The sequence below is a fragment of the Lachnellula hyalina genome, assembly GCF_007821495.1.
Source record: "Lachnellula hyalina strain CBS 185.66 chromosome Unknown contig00029, whole genome shotgun sequence".
Taxonomy (NCBI): Eukaryota; Fungi; Ascomycota; class Leotiomycetes; order Helotiales; family Lachnaceae; genus Lachnellula; species Lachnellula hyalina.
Genome location: NW_022157143.1, coordinates 106,930 through 121,390, shown reverse-complemented (window position 1 = coordinate 121,390; position 14,461 = coordinate 106,930). Strand labels below are relative to the sequence as shown.

Genomic DNA, 14,461 nt, shown 5'->3' with positions numbered 1-14,461 from the left:
ATAATGTCTCCAACCATGTAACATCTCATGAGATTCGAACAAGTACCCAACGTGCAGGACGTTCATGAAGGTTATGCTCTGACAAAGACGGATTCATCGTATGTGGTCTTTTGACCCTGAATTGCCTGTGTCTGCGATTAGCTTTCCAACGTTTGGTCTGGAGAAAGCTCTCAACTACCTGCATCTAGCAGCCTGTTCCGCAATAGCCGCATGCTCGTCCGGGGATAACCCAGCTCTCTTGCCCATTGGCAGCGCAGGTGGGGCACCTGACTCCCGTCATCTATTTATTTGTCAGCTCTCAGATTCAAATTTTGTGTAATTCTTCCTGTTGTCTTACCGGAGTGCTTTTCACGGCGGGGTAATTGATTGGCAATGTGCCATTGCGAGCTACCGTGTTCGGAGCCTTTCCTTGACTCTGAGCGCCGCATGCGGATGATGTGCAGACCATGTTTGCGGATTGGATGTTGAATTGGACGCTTGTGTTGAACACTCAAGTAGGTGTGAATAGCTTGATAGTTTAAGTTGGACTTGGACTGAAGAAAGTTCTCTGATATTGGAGAATTGAATGGGAGGAGATGGAGAGGAGGCTTCTGCTACATTGAGAGGGGAGCAACGTCTTTATACCTTTTCGACGATGGTTCCGGGAGACTTGCCAGCTCTACCTCTTGCCGACTACCGCCTGCAGTTGCGGAAAGAGATTGCTCAGGTGGTGTTGTTTGCGGATCTCTGCAGACGAAGGCCATGAGTTTTGATTAAATGCTTGCTTTATGTCGTCTAAAGGCAACCACGCAATGAAATTATTGGTCGGCCGGGCTAAGATAATTCGAAGCTCAAGGATGATGCTCGATATGCGTCAGAGACTTCATGATGAGTGGTCTCTTGGTATGTAACCTACCTTTACTGAAAGACTTCTTTGACACAAACTAACGCATAGTGGTGGCCATCAAAAGTCAAGAAGCCAAAGAGCGAGTGAGTGGAGACATTTAAAGATATTAATTCCGGATGGCAGGGATCGCGGCCGCGGACTCAGACAACCGTCACATGTTGAACAGGCCGGCCTGATTCGACAATACTACAATTCTCTTACAAGTTACCACTACTGGAGTCTTTTTACTGAGGTTTAGATTGCCAATCGTCAGTCGAAAATGCTCATGCTTTGACGTGTCACAAACTACATGGTGTATTGACCCCTCTCACAACCCCGAAGAAGGATCGCTTCAAAAGTACGTCCCTTGCAAGCTTGTGCCCCATGAAACTGATCATATCACGAATTGCATCTTATCTGCGCCACAAGCGTACCTCAGTTCTATTCAATCAGACCTCTGGCATTCACCGAAGTAGCAGTCATCTCCAATCGCCTGGTTCCTGCGGCTTTGGGGTGCTGACGAGCCCAGTGGCATGAGATACCGAGGAATAGTAAGCACAAGACTGATTCGAAGACTCACACGTTGTTTGAAGCCATTCAAAATATACTTTTATTTAAATGCATGTTTTCATAACCGAGTTCTAGGTTCTTTCGTTTGGTCTTGCCGCTGAGTACGCCTCTCCTATCGAGACGATGGTCCTCGGCGCAGGCACAGTCGTAGTCCCAATTGTCTGGGCCCTCTGTACCAAGAACTTTCACGTCTTGACCATGTACCTCTGGATCACCTGCCGTCTATTTCAAGCCATCGATGCTGCGCTTGGAACTTGTTATCTAGCTTGTCGTTGTCTCTGTAAAATTGCATACACTAGTGCCACGCGGCCATTATTCTTGGCTTCAAATTGCGCCGCAGCAGTGAGTAGACAGAAACATGAGAAGACGACCGGAGAGACACGAACTTAGAGCTCTTCCACTTTGAAGTCTGACAGATACCCTATGGAATTGACAGCTGGGGGGAGTGAGATCTGATCAACTAGACTTGGCGTCCATTAAGCAGTTAATCTACAGGTGCTTGCTACTACCACATATTCTCTACCCTATCGGAACATTGAGTCTACTTCTCTTGCGAACTAAATCGGATTGTCAGATCGTCAGTCAGTTTCCAGAGCGCTTGCATTTCAGGAGTCGGCCAGCCAAGCGATATGTTTACTGACCCGTCACATTCTGACCCCAGACCGTTTTCCAAAAGGAAGTAATTATGCGGTATTTGCCGGGGCATGACCTTTCAACCAAAAAAGCCTTGTTCTCCGCGCAGGTAGTTCGAAAACATCAGGCCACTCTTCGCCATCATGTTTAACAATCGAGGATAGGACGGTCATATCCATGCTCCTACCCGTCTGGCATATACGGGATCTTGCACTCTTTACAAGCAAGTCAGTTCACGTGAAAATAAGTATGCGGATAGTGATCTCTATCCAGATCTCTTTTTCTCGGTTTTGTCTAAATCGAGGACGAAGGGGCCAAAGTTGTGTGTCCACTACTATCTATTCCTGTCAGCCGCATCCCCGGATTGTGTAACGGAACCCACAAGGCTCTTCACCTGGCTGAGTTTCAAACCCCAGATTGGTCCCGACAAAAGGAAAGTCTCCGCGGCACGGGGAGCGGAAAATGCGGCGTAGCGGCCAACGCGCCTGTTCATTCGTGTGCGGACCATCCAATTTCCATTTGTTTGCAGAAATATGCGCATTATTTGGTGTTATTCTTCCTTCTGCCTTTTTTTCCGTGATCCAAGTGGTGTCTTTGCCTCCCATGGGTGCATATGCCGACCCATATGCTCGGGATTCGGAAAGGGGTTGCAGATCCGTCCCGCGATCTCTGCAACAACCGAGCTTCTCAAGTCGCTATTCCTGCCTTGTTTTCACTTATAAGTTACACAATTACTCTCCAGTCAGTCCACCGATAGTACTTTGTATTGTGTACAGTAAAATCCTACAGTAACAGTACCCAGGTCCTTGCTATATATCGCATCGTACCTATCATTACATGTCGAAACCTTCCCCGACCCTTGACAGAAGGCCCCATGATCTCTCAATCATACGATTGTTTCTGTATTATACGCATTACATATGGCGCATTGCAATCCCAATGCTGCATAGATACCTTAGATACAACATTTGATTGTGCCAAGCAGCACAACAGCAACAACTCCTCGCACTCATACTGCATATCATATTCTTCCTTCTTCCGTCTGCATACATACACAATCAATACATATATACATGATGCAATGTAATCCATGGGACGCCCGATACCGGCCGGCGTGGACATGTCTGTCCTCGAGATTCTCGGAAGAAAAGACGCATGGCGGCGGCTGGCTGCAGCCACGACCGATCTGTGAGACGTGACTTGGCTGGGGAAATGTCACTTGACGTGGTGTTTGTTAGTGGGGGGTGGCAAGTTCTGATACTTGGAAAACTTATCCTCGTGGAAATGAAATGGAATGAAAAGTTAGTGGTTGAGATTGCGGTTGCTTCTTGCCTTGCTTTCCCATTGCTTTCCCATTGCTATGAAAAATCAATAAATACATTTTTAGGATGGTATTGGTGTTGCACCTATCAAAGCAAGCAAGCGTCTTCCCCTTTCCGTCTATAATGTAACTCCATGCCAATCTGTTCGCACCATCCCAGCCCCCAAAAAGAAGAAAAAAACGCCGAGTAACGTTGGGTATCCTCATTATTCGTTTTTCAGACAAGTCCGTCATCCATCCATCCATCAATCGTTTATTTCTACGCCAACGACTTCTCGGTTTTGATAAGTAGAAGCCCCGAAGTTGCCTGTCCTTTCGCGTCAAACAGATTCACAAATCGATAGCCTTGCTGCAGACGATCAAGCCGTATACAAGCCCACGCGGCCAATTCGTCTTTTGCGTACTTGGCATCTTCGATCTTGAATCTGGAAAACAGGTGAGGTCAGCCGTAGGTACATGGTACTTTGAAGATAGATGTGGTTGTGCAGAGAAAGGAGAATACGGTCATGGTCATGGCATGTGTCCCACAGCAGCACTTGCTCGACCAGCCGGATCATCAGGAGAAGAGAGCAAACACCCGCGGCGCACCGGGCCACCGCGACAGCGCATACATCACTGAACGGGACGGGTATTCGGAAAGTGGGTTTATCTTGAACCGGGCCCTTGGGTCTCAGAGCGGTGTGGTGTGGGAGTTGCACAAGGCCCCTTGTCCGTGTGACCATGAAACGGCATGTGAGAGAAAAGGGGCAACGGGGACGCGATAATAGAACATGGTGTAACGTACCTCACGAAGCTTAATTGCTCCACCACTGAAGTGATCTGTGGAAAAGACATCACCACACCATCTTTTCCATAATCCGGATGATCGCCTTTGCAATAGGAAGTTTTCTGCTTGTACTCCACTTCTTTTCCTCGACTGTCGCCGCCAGAATCACCTGCTCCCTCTGCTGGCTTTTCTACGTGCAGCTCGCATTTCACGTATGGATGAAATCCGTGTTCAGCCTGTCCGGGTGGTACGGGGATATGTTGGCCCGCATAAACCGTGATCTTAAGATCTAATGTCTTGAACTCAATATGTTCTGAGGGGTCACTGCGATAACCCGGAGGCTTCAGCACCCATCCTTGCTCGCCCGTAAACATTCCTTCGTTGAGCATCACGCCCTCATCCAACTTCTGCCAGTTCAACGCAACCATCTGTACACCTTTCCGCCAGAAGACGGAAGGATCGAGATTCGAAGAATCGATTCGGAATCCTGCTGGGTATGCACGCATGAAGAAATCCCGATTGTGGAGAAACATCTCCGCTTGCTTGTTCTCATGGAGTTCCAAGATCTGGCTTTCGCCAATGGAGAAGACGTGTGGAGGAAGCTTGGCCGACTTTGCCTCGAAGCTGACGAAATGCTCGCTGTGGGTATATATTCCTAGATTGCTGAGGGCCTCGCAGATTTTGACCTTTTTCTTGCCACTGCTTCGCTCATCTTCTGAGCCTGAATCCCCATCATTCGGTGAAGGAATGGGCACGAGAGTAGCACCACTGACTGGATCCTGCTTGTCGGCAGCAGCCTTCTTCACTTTTATGAGAATCTTGTTAAGGAGTTCTTCCAGCTTTGGGAGTCTCTCATCAGGATTACAAGCTTCATGGGCCTCATCGACCAATAGCCCCTTCCACTCCTCTTTCATTATATCCACCATAGTCTCTTGTTGCTCTAGATCCGCATGAACCTCCAAGCTTACAATTATTGGAAAGGGGCTCTTCTCGAAAGCAGTTTCTCGGATCGATTGGCACACTGCTCTGAATCCCACAGGCGTAGTCAGAGTCCAGCCGTGTAGGACAAGGGGCTCCCCATTTCTCAAAGATCGGAGGGATGCTGGTCTTTCGAGGGGTTTTTCAATGGTCAAAGTATCTCGCGTTGCTGTTCTGCCCCGTTCTTCCGTCTCAGTAAGGTCCTTATCCGTCCCGAAATGCTTGCTTTTGCTCATGATCTTGGACTTTGTTGAATCGTACTTTTCCTCCGCTTTCTCCAGCGCTGCGGCAGCTCGACTAGACAGCGTACTTCCGGATGCGTGACGTTTGTGATTTGATTCGAACTTGGAGGGGGATACGGACGGGGGTGAATCGGCAGGTACTCCGTTGTGCACATCAATCTCGATACATCGACATCCGCGAATGAGGACCTAACCAGGTGTAAGCTTGGGTCTTGATCAGGAAGCCATGGCAGCTTACATTTTTATATGCTTCTGTAGAACTTTTCGAAGACAGTTGGTTTCCCATGAGATATGTGTTGTGACTGCTGCTAATGTAGTAATTGCTGATCGGTCTGCTGAGGTCCTTCTCCTGCGGTTTACTGACAGCTTCAAATGCTCCGTTGTAGTAGACAGTCTCCAAGAATTCCTCGAATTTGTATTCGTCTTTGTCAAGAGGTTGAATTGCCTGAAATTGTACGGCAGCAAGCCATTCTGCAAACCTTTCTTTAGGTAGGCGTGCTTGGGGTTTGCAGAGCGCCTCATAGACCTGCCGTAGATGTTCCTGTATCCCGTGGGAAAGATAGAGCTGGTGTTGAGGAATATCAGAAGCGGCGTTTCCTCCACCGGCCTGTACTAGGGGCCGTGAATGCGCACCGTTGTGGGTCGGGGAGAGCATTGTTGACATGGCCACGAGCTTGTGGAGGCTGAACTGTTTACCAGAGGGAGCAAGGAGAGGCATTGCGCGCACGGATGCTGTCTTATATGACTAGATTTTAGACGTTAGTGATTCACTCACTCACTCGGTCTAGTTGAAGAGAAGATAGAAAGAGAAACAGGTGGTTCATTGACGTCCGACTGCTTATGATTCCTATTCCTCGCCTTGTGAAGCCTTTGCTGACGTGGTTCGCTATCACCGTCACCATCACCATCACCAGCTGGACCTTGTACTTGCCTTCGAGATGATTCGAGTCCGGAGGATTCATGAGGGGGACAGAAAAGCAGTCTTTGACGGAAGAAAGCTTCATGAAGAAAGGTAAAAGGGGAAAGTCTCGAGGATTAGATGGTTGATTCTAAACATAGAGCGAAGCGTTCAGCTTGTTTCTGGGATCTGACAAGCGGTGTTTGGGGGCTGAAAATAGTCGGCCGACGTGAAACGTACTGTACCTAGACTCTCCTCTCCAGCTACAGTAGACAATCATGTCAGATGTCAGCCATGATCGTACGGGCATTCTGAGGAGACTTCTAAAGAAGAAGAAAGGAGCAGAGGTAGAGAAACGTATTCTCTTTGTTGACTGAAGTGTAGATGAATGAGTCTTGGCACTACAGTGAGTTGTGTCCCGAGCTTGTGCCGGCGGGGCATTTGAAGTCATGGCATGTACTGTACTGTACACCGAATACTTTTGAATTTTACCATCTCCCTTACAACTGCACCCAGCATGGCAGCCAAGTCTCAGCTTGAGTACGAGAATGAAGTACGATCTTGGGGATTCCCTCATGTATTTACCTGGACAGATGGACCGTAAGTACCGCATCCAAGGCAGGCCTGGTGGCTGACACTGTTGCCACAGAAATGCCCATTACAATCCTCACTCTCATCGTGGCCTCACGACGCATCTGATTCTCAAAGGGCAATTTACCATAACATATCCCAAAGAAAAGGATGCCGATAAGAAAACGTACAGTGTTGGCGATAGGATTGATGTCGATGCAAGCCGCATCCATGAGGTTTGGATGGGACCCCAAGGGTGTACATATGTCATTGGCGAATAGGACTGGCACTTAAGGACCCAGATGTGTTACATAGGTAGTCTTTGACTCGTACAGCACAATAATGGAATCAAAGAAAAAAAAAAATTATTCCCATGCGTTGTCTATTGCTGATACTTCGTCGATCTTTCAGCAATATTTACACTCTCATAGTCTTCGGCAATTAAAAATGGGCCCGGATTCCGAATGTGCTCAAGGCGGAACAGCAGTTACACCGCCAAGCTCAGTGATGTCCTAGTATAAAACTCCATTATCTCGTTACTTTTATTGGGTCTTTCCAACTCGCTTTCCATCTCAAAGCTCCTCAACTCTATCACAAACTCACCATGGCCTCATCCACATCCTCATTCCCGCCTGTGGTCTACCATGTCACCAAGAACTCCTCGAGTGGAACATCTTCCTTCGAAGATGTAGCTTCTCCTCCAAGTCAACCACTGGGACCAACCGCCAAGTTGAGCTACGTCTATTCCGCGCCTTCCAACTTCTCTATCGCCGAAAACACCGATCTGAAATACCACCAAACAGCGCCGGCTGAACCCCCCCTGCGCGGTTTCCCCCCTGCTGGAGCCGTTTCGTCCGTCATCCTAGACTTTGGACCAAACCCAACTGGCGAACCAGGATTTATGCACCGCACCAAGAGTTTGGACCATGTTGTAGTCTTGGAAGGGGAGCTGGAGTTGACACTTGATGGAGGCGAGACGCGCTTGGTAAAGGTAGGGGAAGTGGTTGTGCAGAGGGCTTGTTGGCATTCTTGGAAGAACCCGAGCAAGACTGAGCGTGCTAGGATGCTGGCAATTGCGGTAGGAGATGCTGGTGCTGTGGAGGGAGGGATGGAGATGAAGTAATCTGAGCTTTCGATCCAATTGAGCGGTTTGTGTCTGTGCCGGCTTGGGAGCTGGAGGAGTGAATAGTTGATTCTTCTTGCGCTCTGGAGTATCATATCGTGCCTTTGTCACTGGCCCTATATAATTATGGAAAGCTGTCTTCAGGGCATTGGAGACTCACAGGAAAAACAGAACGTGAATATCAGAATATCAAGTCGATTGAGCTTGGAAGGGCAAATATGTCCATTACCCGATTTCCCGTTTAACTAGGAATTATCTCCTTTCCCCATTCCTCCAGATTTCTCGCATAACCCACAACTTGTAATAGTAAGCCTCCAGAAAGATATAAGAACTAAGGTAACCCCTCCACTTACGGAGTGTCACGTGGATATCTCACGCGTGACGTAATTGAAGCAAACGCGCTTCACGTCTTCCTTTGCCTACCACTTCTCCCCTAAAATCCCCTCCTCCTCTTTACCTTATCTACTCTCATCCCCAGCACAACTTTCCCTCTCTCACAATGTCAGCCAAAGACGCCAAAGTCCTCAAGACCGAACCTCTCGTTAGCCACCCCACCCCACCCCACCCCACGTCCCCACACTGCGCAACTCAGCTTATAATACCCCCCCGCATCACAGAAAGAAGAACAAGCAAAATGGACAAAGCTCGTCCTGTACTTCACTCCATCCCCCCTCCCCTAATTTTGAGATTTAGCTCTGCTTTTGTAAAGTTAACTAATTGTTCACTTAGGACAACATACACCGATCCCCTCGGCACAGAACGCACATGGGAGCATGCCGAACGCAGGACGCGGCCCACAGGCTCTGATATAGACGGTGTGGGCATTGTGGCTATTCTTGAGAAACCTACTGGTAAATCTCTTTCCATTCCCCTATTTTCCGTTTCCCCCTTCCAGCTTTCTGCTTGCTTGGTTTATTTATAGAATGAATGAATGGATCAATCAAAGCTAAGCTAATATTAACAACTAATTGTTAATGAATGTATGACTGAACAGGACCTGAAATCGTCTTGCAGAAACAATATAGACCACCTCTCGACAAAATCGTCATCGAAGTCCCAGCCGGCCTCGTGGATGCGGGGGAGAGCGCCGAGCAGGCTGCTGTGAGGGAGTTGAAGGAGGAAACAGGGTATGTGGGGGTTGTGAGTGAGAGTAGTCCGGTGATGTATAATGGTATTAACCCCCCTTCATTGCCCCTTATTTATTCTTCAAGCCGAAGTACCTACCTATTCTTTCTTCCTTTATTGACTTTATTTTGGAAAAAAGATCCGGGATTCTGCAACACGAATCTAAAGATGATTCACGTCACGATCGATATGAATGACAGTAGAAACCAGGATTTGAAGCCGGAGTTGGAGGATAGTGAGTTTATAGAGGTGTTTACGCTGCCGTTGAAAGAGCTTTGGGAGGCGTGTGGGAAGTGGGAGGAAGAGGGGTATGTTATTGATGCGAGGGTTGGGACGTTGGCTGAGGGAATCGAAGTTGCTAGACAGTGGAAACTGTAGGGGGTTCTAATAGGCAAGAAGGCAAAAGTATAATACCACTCAATGATACGAGATCATGAGCTACGAATCAACGTTTTTTCATTTATTCATGTTTCATTAATCATTTATAATTTGCCATTACGTTTCAGTCCTTCCCAAAGAGCCAACGCCCCCCAACGCCTTCGCATCCCTGGCTCCCTGCCACCACAAATCCTCCCTCCTAACCAGCTTCAACGTAATCTTCTCCCCCTGATCCCTCAACCCCGTCAATCTTCCCGTCCACTCACTCAACGTCCCCCTCGGCACCCTCTTCTCGTGCAAAAACAGCGGTATACACTCATCACACCCCCCAGCACTAGGATACATAGCTCTCGGCAGTCCCTCATCCCCTTTTTCACTCCCAGGAATCGCAAGTTCCGTCATGTTCACAAGCTCACCCTCCGGTATATCCAGCCCCAGCTCCTCCTTGATCTCCTTCGCCGCAGTCCCCACAAACGTGCCGTCATCCACCATCCCAGCGGGCAACTCCACCATCTCCAGGCTCCCCGCCGCGACCCGCGGCTGTACCGTCAGCAGCACGTATTTCTCCGCCTCGCTCCCACGCGGTAGGTCGTCGGGCTGCAGCACGACGAGCATGCCGACGCTGGCGCCGCGTAGGAAGACGGCGCCGGGGAGCGATTCGGAAGCGCTGTTGGTTATGAATGCGGAGAGCTTGATGAAACCGATGCGGGAGGAGCCGAATCGGTCGAGGGATTGGATTGTGAGGGAGCGGAGCGTGTAGGGGGAGGAGTGGAAGGTGTGGGACGGGTTTGTGTGTTGGAGAGAGAGGGAGGTTTGGAGGCGGTGCAGCCAGATCTGTAGTCATTGTTGGTCAGCAGTGTAGATTAGAAGGCATTATAGTCGCAGGCACGGCTTGAGCAATATCTTTGTGTAGGTGTAGAATAGAAGAGGCTGCAGGGCATTTATTTACCTTGAAGGCCGGGAATTCTAGGAGTTGCTCTCGGGTGAGGTCATCGCAGAGCTTGACGGTTACTTGTGTGTTTGGGAGGGTAAAAGTTGACATCTTTGCGGGGGTGATGGTGTTGAGAAGACGAGGGCGAGGGAAGATCTTGGGTTGGAAGATTGGGAGACGAAGTGGGCGCATGTGTGCCTTCGACCTGGTTGTTTATTTGATGTGAATGTGTTTCTGCAAGGCTGATGAGCGGGGGTTCAGCCTCGGCCTTGGAGCCTTTGTACTCGTAGCTAGTTCGCGCTAATACCTTAGCCTGTGAAATGAGTGGGTTCAAAGAAGCTGTTGCGACGCGACCCCCTTTCTCCACAAGTTCCGGTACAAGATTCCACTTCTTGGTATATATTTGCAACTTCATACGAAGGTAATGGTTGAAATTCTATCTCTCAGTAAGTGCTGTATAATCTTGGTAAATATCGCATTCAGGCAACTTTTTGCACTATTTTCAACTACAATGTTTCGCCAGCACTAGTTCCATATTCTTTTCTAGACTTGCGAATGAATCTTTTGTCTTTTGTCTTTTCTCATTCGGATCCGCTTCTTCAAAAGTTGAATATGGAACTGGCAGCGGACCACTTGAATCCTTAAAGGTTGATCTTTATGCATTCGAGACAACCAAATCCAACTCAACTAGCAACCCCTGGTTCAGTTCCAGTGTCGACGAAAAAGCTTGACTTTCGAATTATGCCGCTCGGTATCAAGCGGGCCAGTACCCAGCTCACTTCCCTGATGCTACGCTACAGAAGTGGGGAGTTGTGAGTACCCGGAACAATTCGCAGAGATTGCGGTCTAATGACAGACTTTTTGATATCAGGAGGTAGAAGAAAAAAAGACATATAAAAGTCATTGCATTCAATACTACCTTTCTTCCATTTTATTTCGAAAAGTACACTTTCCCAAACTCAAAATTTCAACGCACCTTCCGAACAATCATCTTCGTCATGGCCTTCACGCTCACCCGCGAACACGTCCTCTCCATATTCAAAGACACCGCGAATGGGAATTGGGACACTTTCATAGAAGCAATAGATCCAAATGTCCACTGGTGGATATCATCCGATGTCAAAGACCCCCTCTGCAAGAGCGGAATCTACGTTTGTTCCACCCCTCTCTCCATTTCCTACCCCAGCCTAACACATCTCTCTAGAACCTACAACAATGGGAAGACAGCGTCAATGCGGATCTAAAGTCACATCTCAAAGACGGATACCTAGAAATGAAGCTAGATTCCTTGGATGTGATCGGGTTGAAGGCTATTGCGGAGTGTTCTGGCTTCGCGGTGCAGAATGATGGGGACCCGTATCAGAATCGCTTCGCGTGGTTCTTGGTTTTCAGTGCGGAGACGGGGAAGATCGTGGGAATTAGGGAGTATCTGCATTCAGCACTTGTAAAGGAGATGTTTAGTAAGAAGTGAGGAAGGAAGGAAGTAGTAGATATGGCTGGGGGTGCATGGGAAATGAGTTGCAGAGAAATTTATAAAATGGATCAATCACTTATCTTATGAATGACATGATACTCTTTCTTGGTGATTGAACTTGGCATAATCGGCGGTTCCCGTACAGCCAGCTCAAGGTCGTGGAACACATGAAGATGGCGGGGTATTGAAACTCTCAACAGGGCTAGCTCAGAGGCGATTTTTAGCTTCCTTCCGACCTCGCTACGACTCATCACATCCCATACCATACAACGTCAAAGTGTTTTGTTCCTCATGCTTCTTCTTTTTGCTTCACATACAAGACAATTTATCCAATTGCATATCCTGAATGAGAAATTGGGGCTCAAGCCCACAGTCATACTTGAGCGCTTTGTAAGAGGGATGACCCGTCGGGAGCTTCGGACAGTCCTCGCACTGATTATCTTTTCCTCGCACTGATTACCAAGCTGCGTCTAACACTGCAATAGAAGTCTATCATGCTGGGAGCATGGTCGCAGAGTGGACTTTTCGCCTGGATCTCATGTCAACAGAAGTTCTAGATTACAAACTTTATAGGGATGTGCGGACATAATGATGAAATCCACTTGTGCTGCACGGCGAGTAGATGATGCTTTTCGTATAAATAGTACTTGCTTCTCTTTCGATATCTCTCTCAGTATTCCAGCTTGTTTTCTCATCAGATTTCCTTTCAATTTTGTTGATTATATTCCACAAAATCTTCAAGTTCTCTCTAGTGCAGGATGCACTACTTAAGCTTCATTTTGACGCTTCTGGCAACTCGGGTTCTCAGTGACCTAGTCCCATTCGACGACTGGAAACATCTCCGAGTAGCACTCAAGGACGTTTCGATCCACCTCCGATACCACGGGACCGGCCCTCCAATCCTCCTCGTCCATGGCTTTCCCCAACATTCAGTACCCCCCCCCCCCCCATCTCCTTGCCTGACTCCCCAACGTCCCGAAACTGCTAACTCACTACCAGCTCACCTGGCACACAATCGGCCCCATCCTCGCCCCAAAACTACACCGTCCTAGCCCCCCGACCTCCGCGGCTGTGGCTCCTCCTCCATCCCCCGCACCAACGACTACACCGCCTCCACCGTATCCACGGACCTAGAGCACATCCTCTCCTTCCTTAACATAACCCAGACCTACATCTTCGCGCACGACAAAGGCGTCGGCCCCGCCACTGCCCTCGCCTTCAAGAACCGAGACAGAAACAGCGCTCTCGTAAAACGCCTCGCGCTCGGCGAGTACCCACTCCCCGGCACAGGAACCTACGAAGCAGCGTCTGATCCGAGCCCGGACTGGGATCTTTATTCAAATTGGCAGCTGGCGTTCTTCAGTGTCCCGGACGCGGCGCAGTTTTTCATTCAGGGACGCGAGAAGGAGATGTTGGCGTGGTATTTTTTTCATTCTAGTTATACGGGGAATTCGGCCATTTCGCAGGATCATTGTATGAAAACCCCTTTCAGCCCTTCCTTCAATTTCTTAAGAGTTCAAAACATGAACTTAATTATTTTAATTCCCCTCTTGGTCAGCATTAATTGACGCGAAGAATCCGCAGTGCAAAGATACACGACCGAGATATCCAAGGCCGGTTTCCTGCGCTCCGGACTCGAGTATTTCGCCACGACAACCACAGCAGCAGACGGGAAATTCTTCAACTCGTCTATCGCGACCGGAAAACTAACACAGCCGGTCCTGGCGCTGGGAGGCGAAACCAGTATTAGCCCCGTCGAGGTGGTGCAGGCTGGGATGGGCGTTGTGGGGGTGAATTCTACTTCGGAGCTGGTTCCAAAGGCTGGGCATTGGCTTGGTAAGTTAAGATGACGCCTTTCTTTTTCCTTTGTTTGTTTTGTGGAATGGGAAGTGAGGGGGGGGGTGGAGTGGTGAGTGGAGTGGGTGGGCTTAGGAGGTGATGGTGATGCTGGAGTACGGTGGCTGACTTTGAATGAATGACTAGGGGACGAGAATCCGGTTTGGGTTGCAGAGAGATTGGTGAGATTTTTTGCTGAAGATGAGGGCATTCCGGCGGTTGATCTGACGTATTTGGATGGGCTGGTTACGATTCCGCAGCAGGTGGCGAGTGGTGCTACGGTTGGATAAGAAGCTTACATACGTGCTTACGATATAAAGATACCACTGTATCAATCCACTGGGGAAAAATCATTGAAGACATTCCATGCGGAGACTCTTGAACTTAGCAAGCACTTACTTCATTCTAGATAAATATCTGCCATGTATTAATAGTCGTTCATATAATTCAATAATCATCATCCCGTCTAACGTCTTGCTAGCTCAAGTTGCACTATTACACTTCCCCTTTTACCGCGAATAAAAACCTCTGTCAATTTTGTTATAGTCTATCCCATTTTAATTATTCCTCTCAATAAGCTTCAACTATTAAACTCCAGCCCTTGATACTCGCTGTTACAGTTATTCTCTTCCCCTTAACCCCCTATCCAGCCCTCGGCCTATCGCTTCCCGACGCCCGGCTCCAATTCCTGGAACTTTATATCCCAATCAAGTCACCTCGAGGGAAACTTTTTGAGGAATTCGGTGGTTGT

At 48.5% G+C, this 14,461-nt stretch overlaps 6 protein-coding genes across 6 annotated transcripts; 3 read left to right on the top strand and 3 right to left on the bottom strand.

Moving 5' to 3' along the window:
• Positions 1-184: 184 nt before the first annotated feature.
• On the bottom strand, positions 185-448 carry LHYA1_G001934 (uncharacterized protein; the record flags this gene model as incomplete). Its single annotated transcript, XM_031146912.1, has 2 exons — positions 185-280; positions 338-448. 2 exons carry the CDS (start codon positions 446-448, stop codon positions 185-187), a joined length of 207 nt encoding a protein of 68 aa, XP_031007321.1.
• Positions 449-3,648: 3,200 nt separating this feature from the next.
• On the bottom strand, positions 3,649-6,120 carry plc1_1 (1-phosphatidylinositol 4,5-bisphosphate phosphodiesterase; the record flags this gene model as incomplete). The annotated part of the gene is made up of 3 exons (XM_031146911.1): positions 3,649-3,814; positions 4,174-5,564; positions 5,614-6,120. Coding segments are annotated over 3 exons (2,064 nt in total), but the record flags the coding sequence as incomplete, so codon positions are not given.
• A 670-nt stretch (positions 6,121-6,790) lies between these two features.
• Positions 6,791-7,966, top strand: LHYA1_G001932 (uncharacterized protein; the record flags this gene model as incomplete). Its single annotated transcript, XM_031146910.1, has 4 exons — positions 6,791-6,873; positions 6,923-7,101; positions 7,255-7,273; positions 7,360-7,966. The coding sequence occupies 4 exons, from the start codon at positions 6,791-6,793 to the stop codon at positions 7,964-7,966; spliced, it is 888 nt and encodes a 295-aa protein (XP_031007315.1).
• A 478-nt stretch (positions 7,967-8,444) lies between these two features.
• On the top strand, positions 8,445-9,469 carry YSA1 (ADP-ribose pyrophosphatase; the record flags this gene model as incomplete). The annotated part of the gene is made up of 5 exons (XM_031146909.1): positions 8,445-8,507; positions 8,584-8,618; positions 8,696-8,817; positions 8,961-9,137; positions 9,231-9,469. Coding segments are annotated over 5 exons (636 nt in total), but the record flags the coding sequence as incomplete, so codon positions are not given.
• Positions 9,470-9,586: 117 nt separating this feature from the next.
• On the bottom strand, positions 9,587-10,511 carry NUDT14 (Nudix hydrolase-like protein; the record flags this gene model as incomplete). Its single annotated transcript, XM_031146908.1, has 2 exons — positions 9,587-10,303; positions 10,419-10,511. The coding sequence occupies 2 exons, from the start codon at positions 10,509-10,511 to the stop codon at positions 9,587-9,589; spliced, it is 810 nt and encodes a 269-aa protein (XP_031007317.1).
• An 887-nt stretch (positions 10,512-11,398) lies between these two features.
• On the top strand, positions 11,399-11,871 carry LHYA1_G001929 (uncharacterized protein; the record flags this gene model as incomplete). Its single annotated transcript, XM_031146907.1, has 2 exons — positions 11,399-11,551; positions 11,605-11,871. 2 exons carry the CDS (start codon positions 11,399-11,401, stop codon positions 11,869-11,871), a joined length of 420 nt encoding a protein of 139 aa, XP_031007365.1.
• Positions 11,872-14,461: the final 2,590 nt, after the last annotated feature.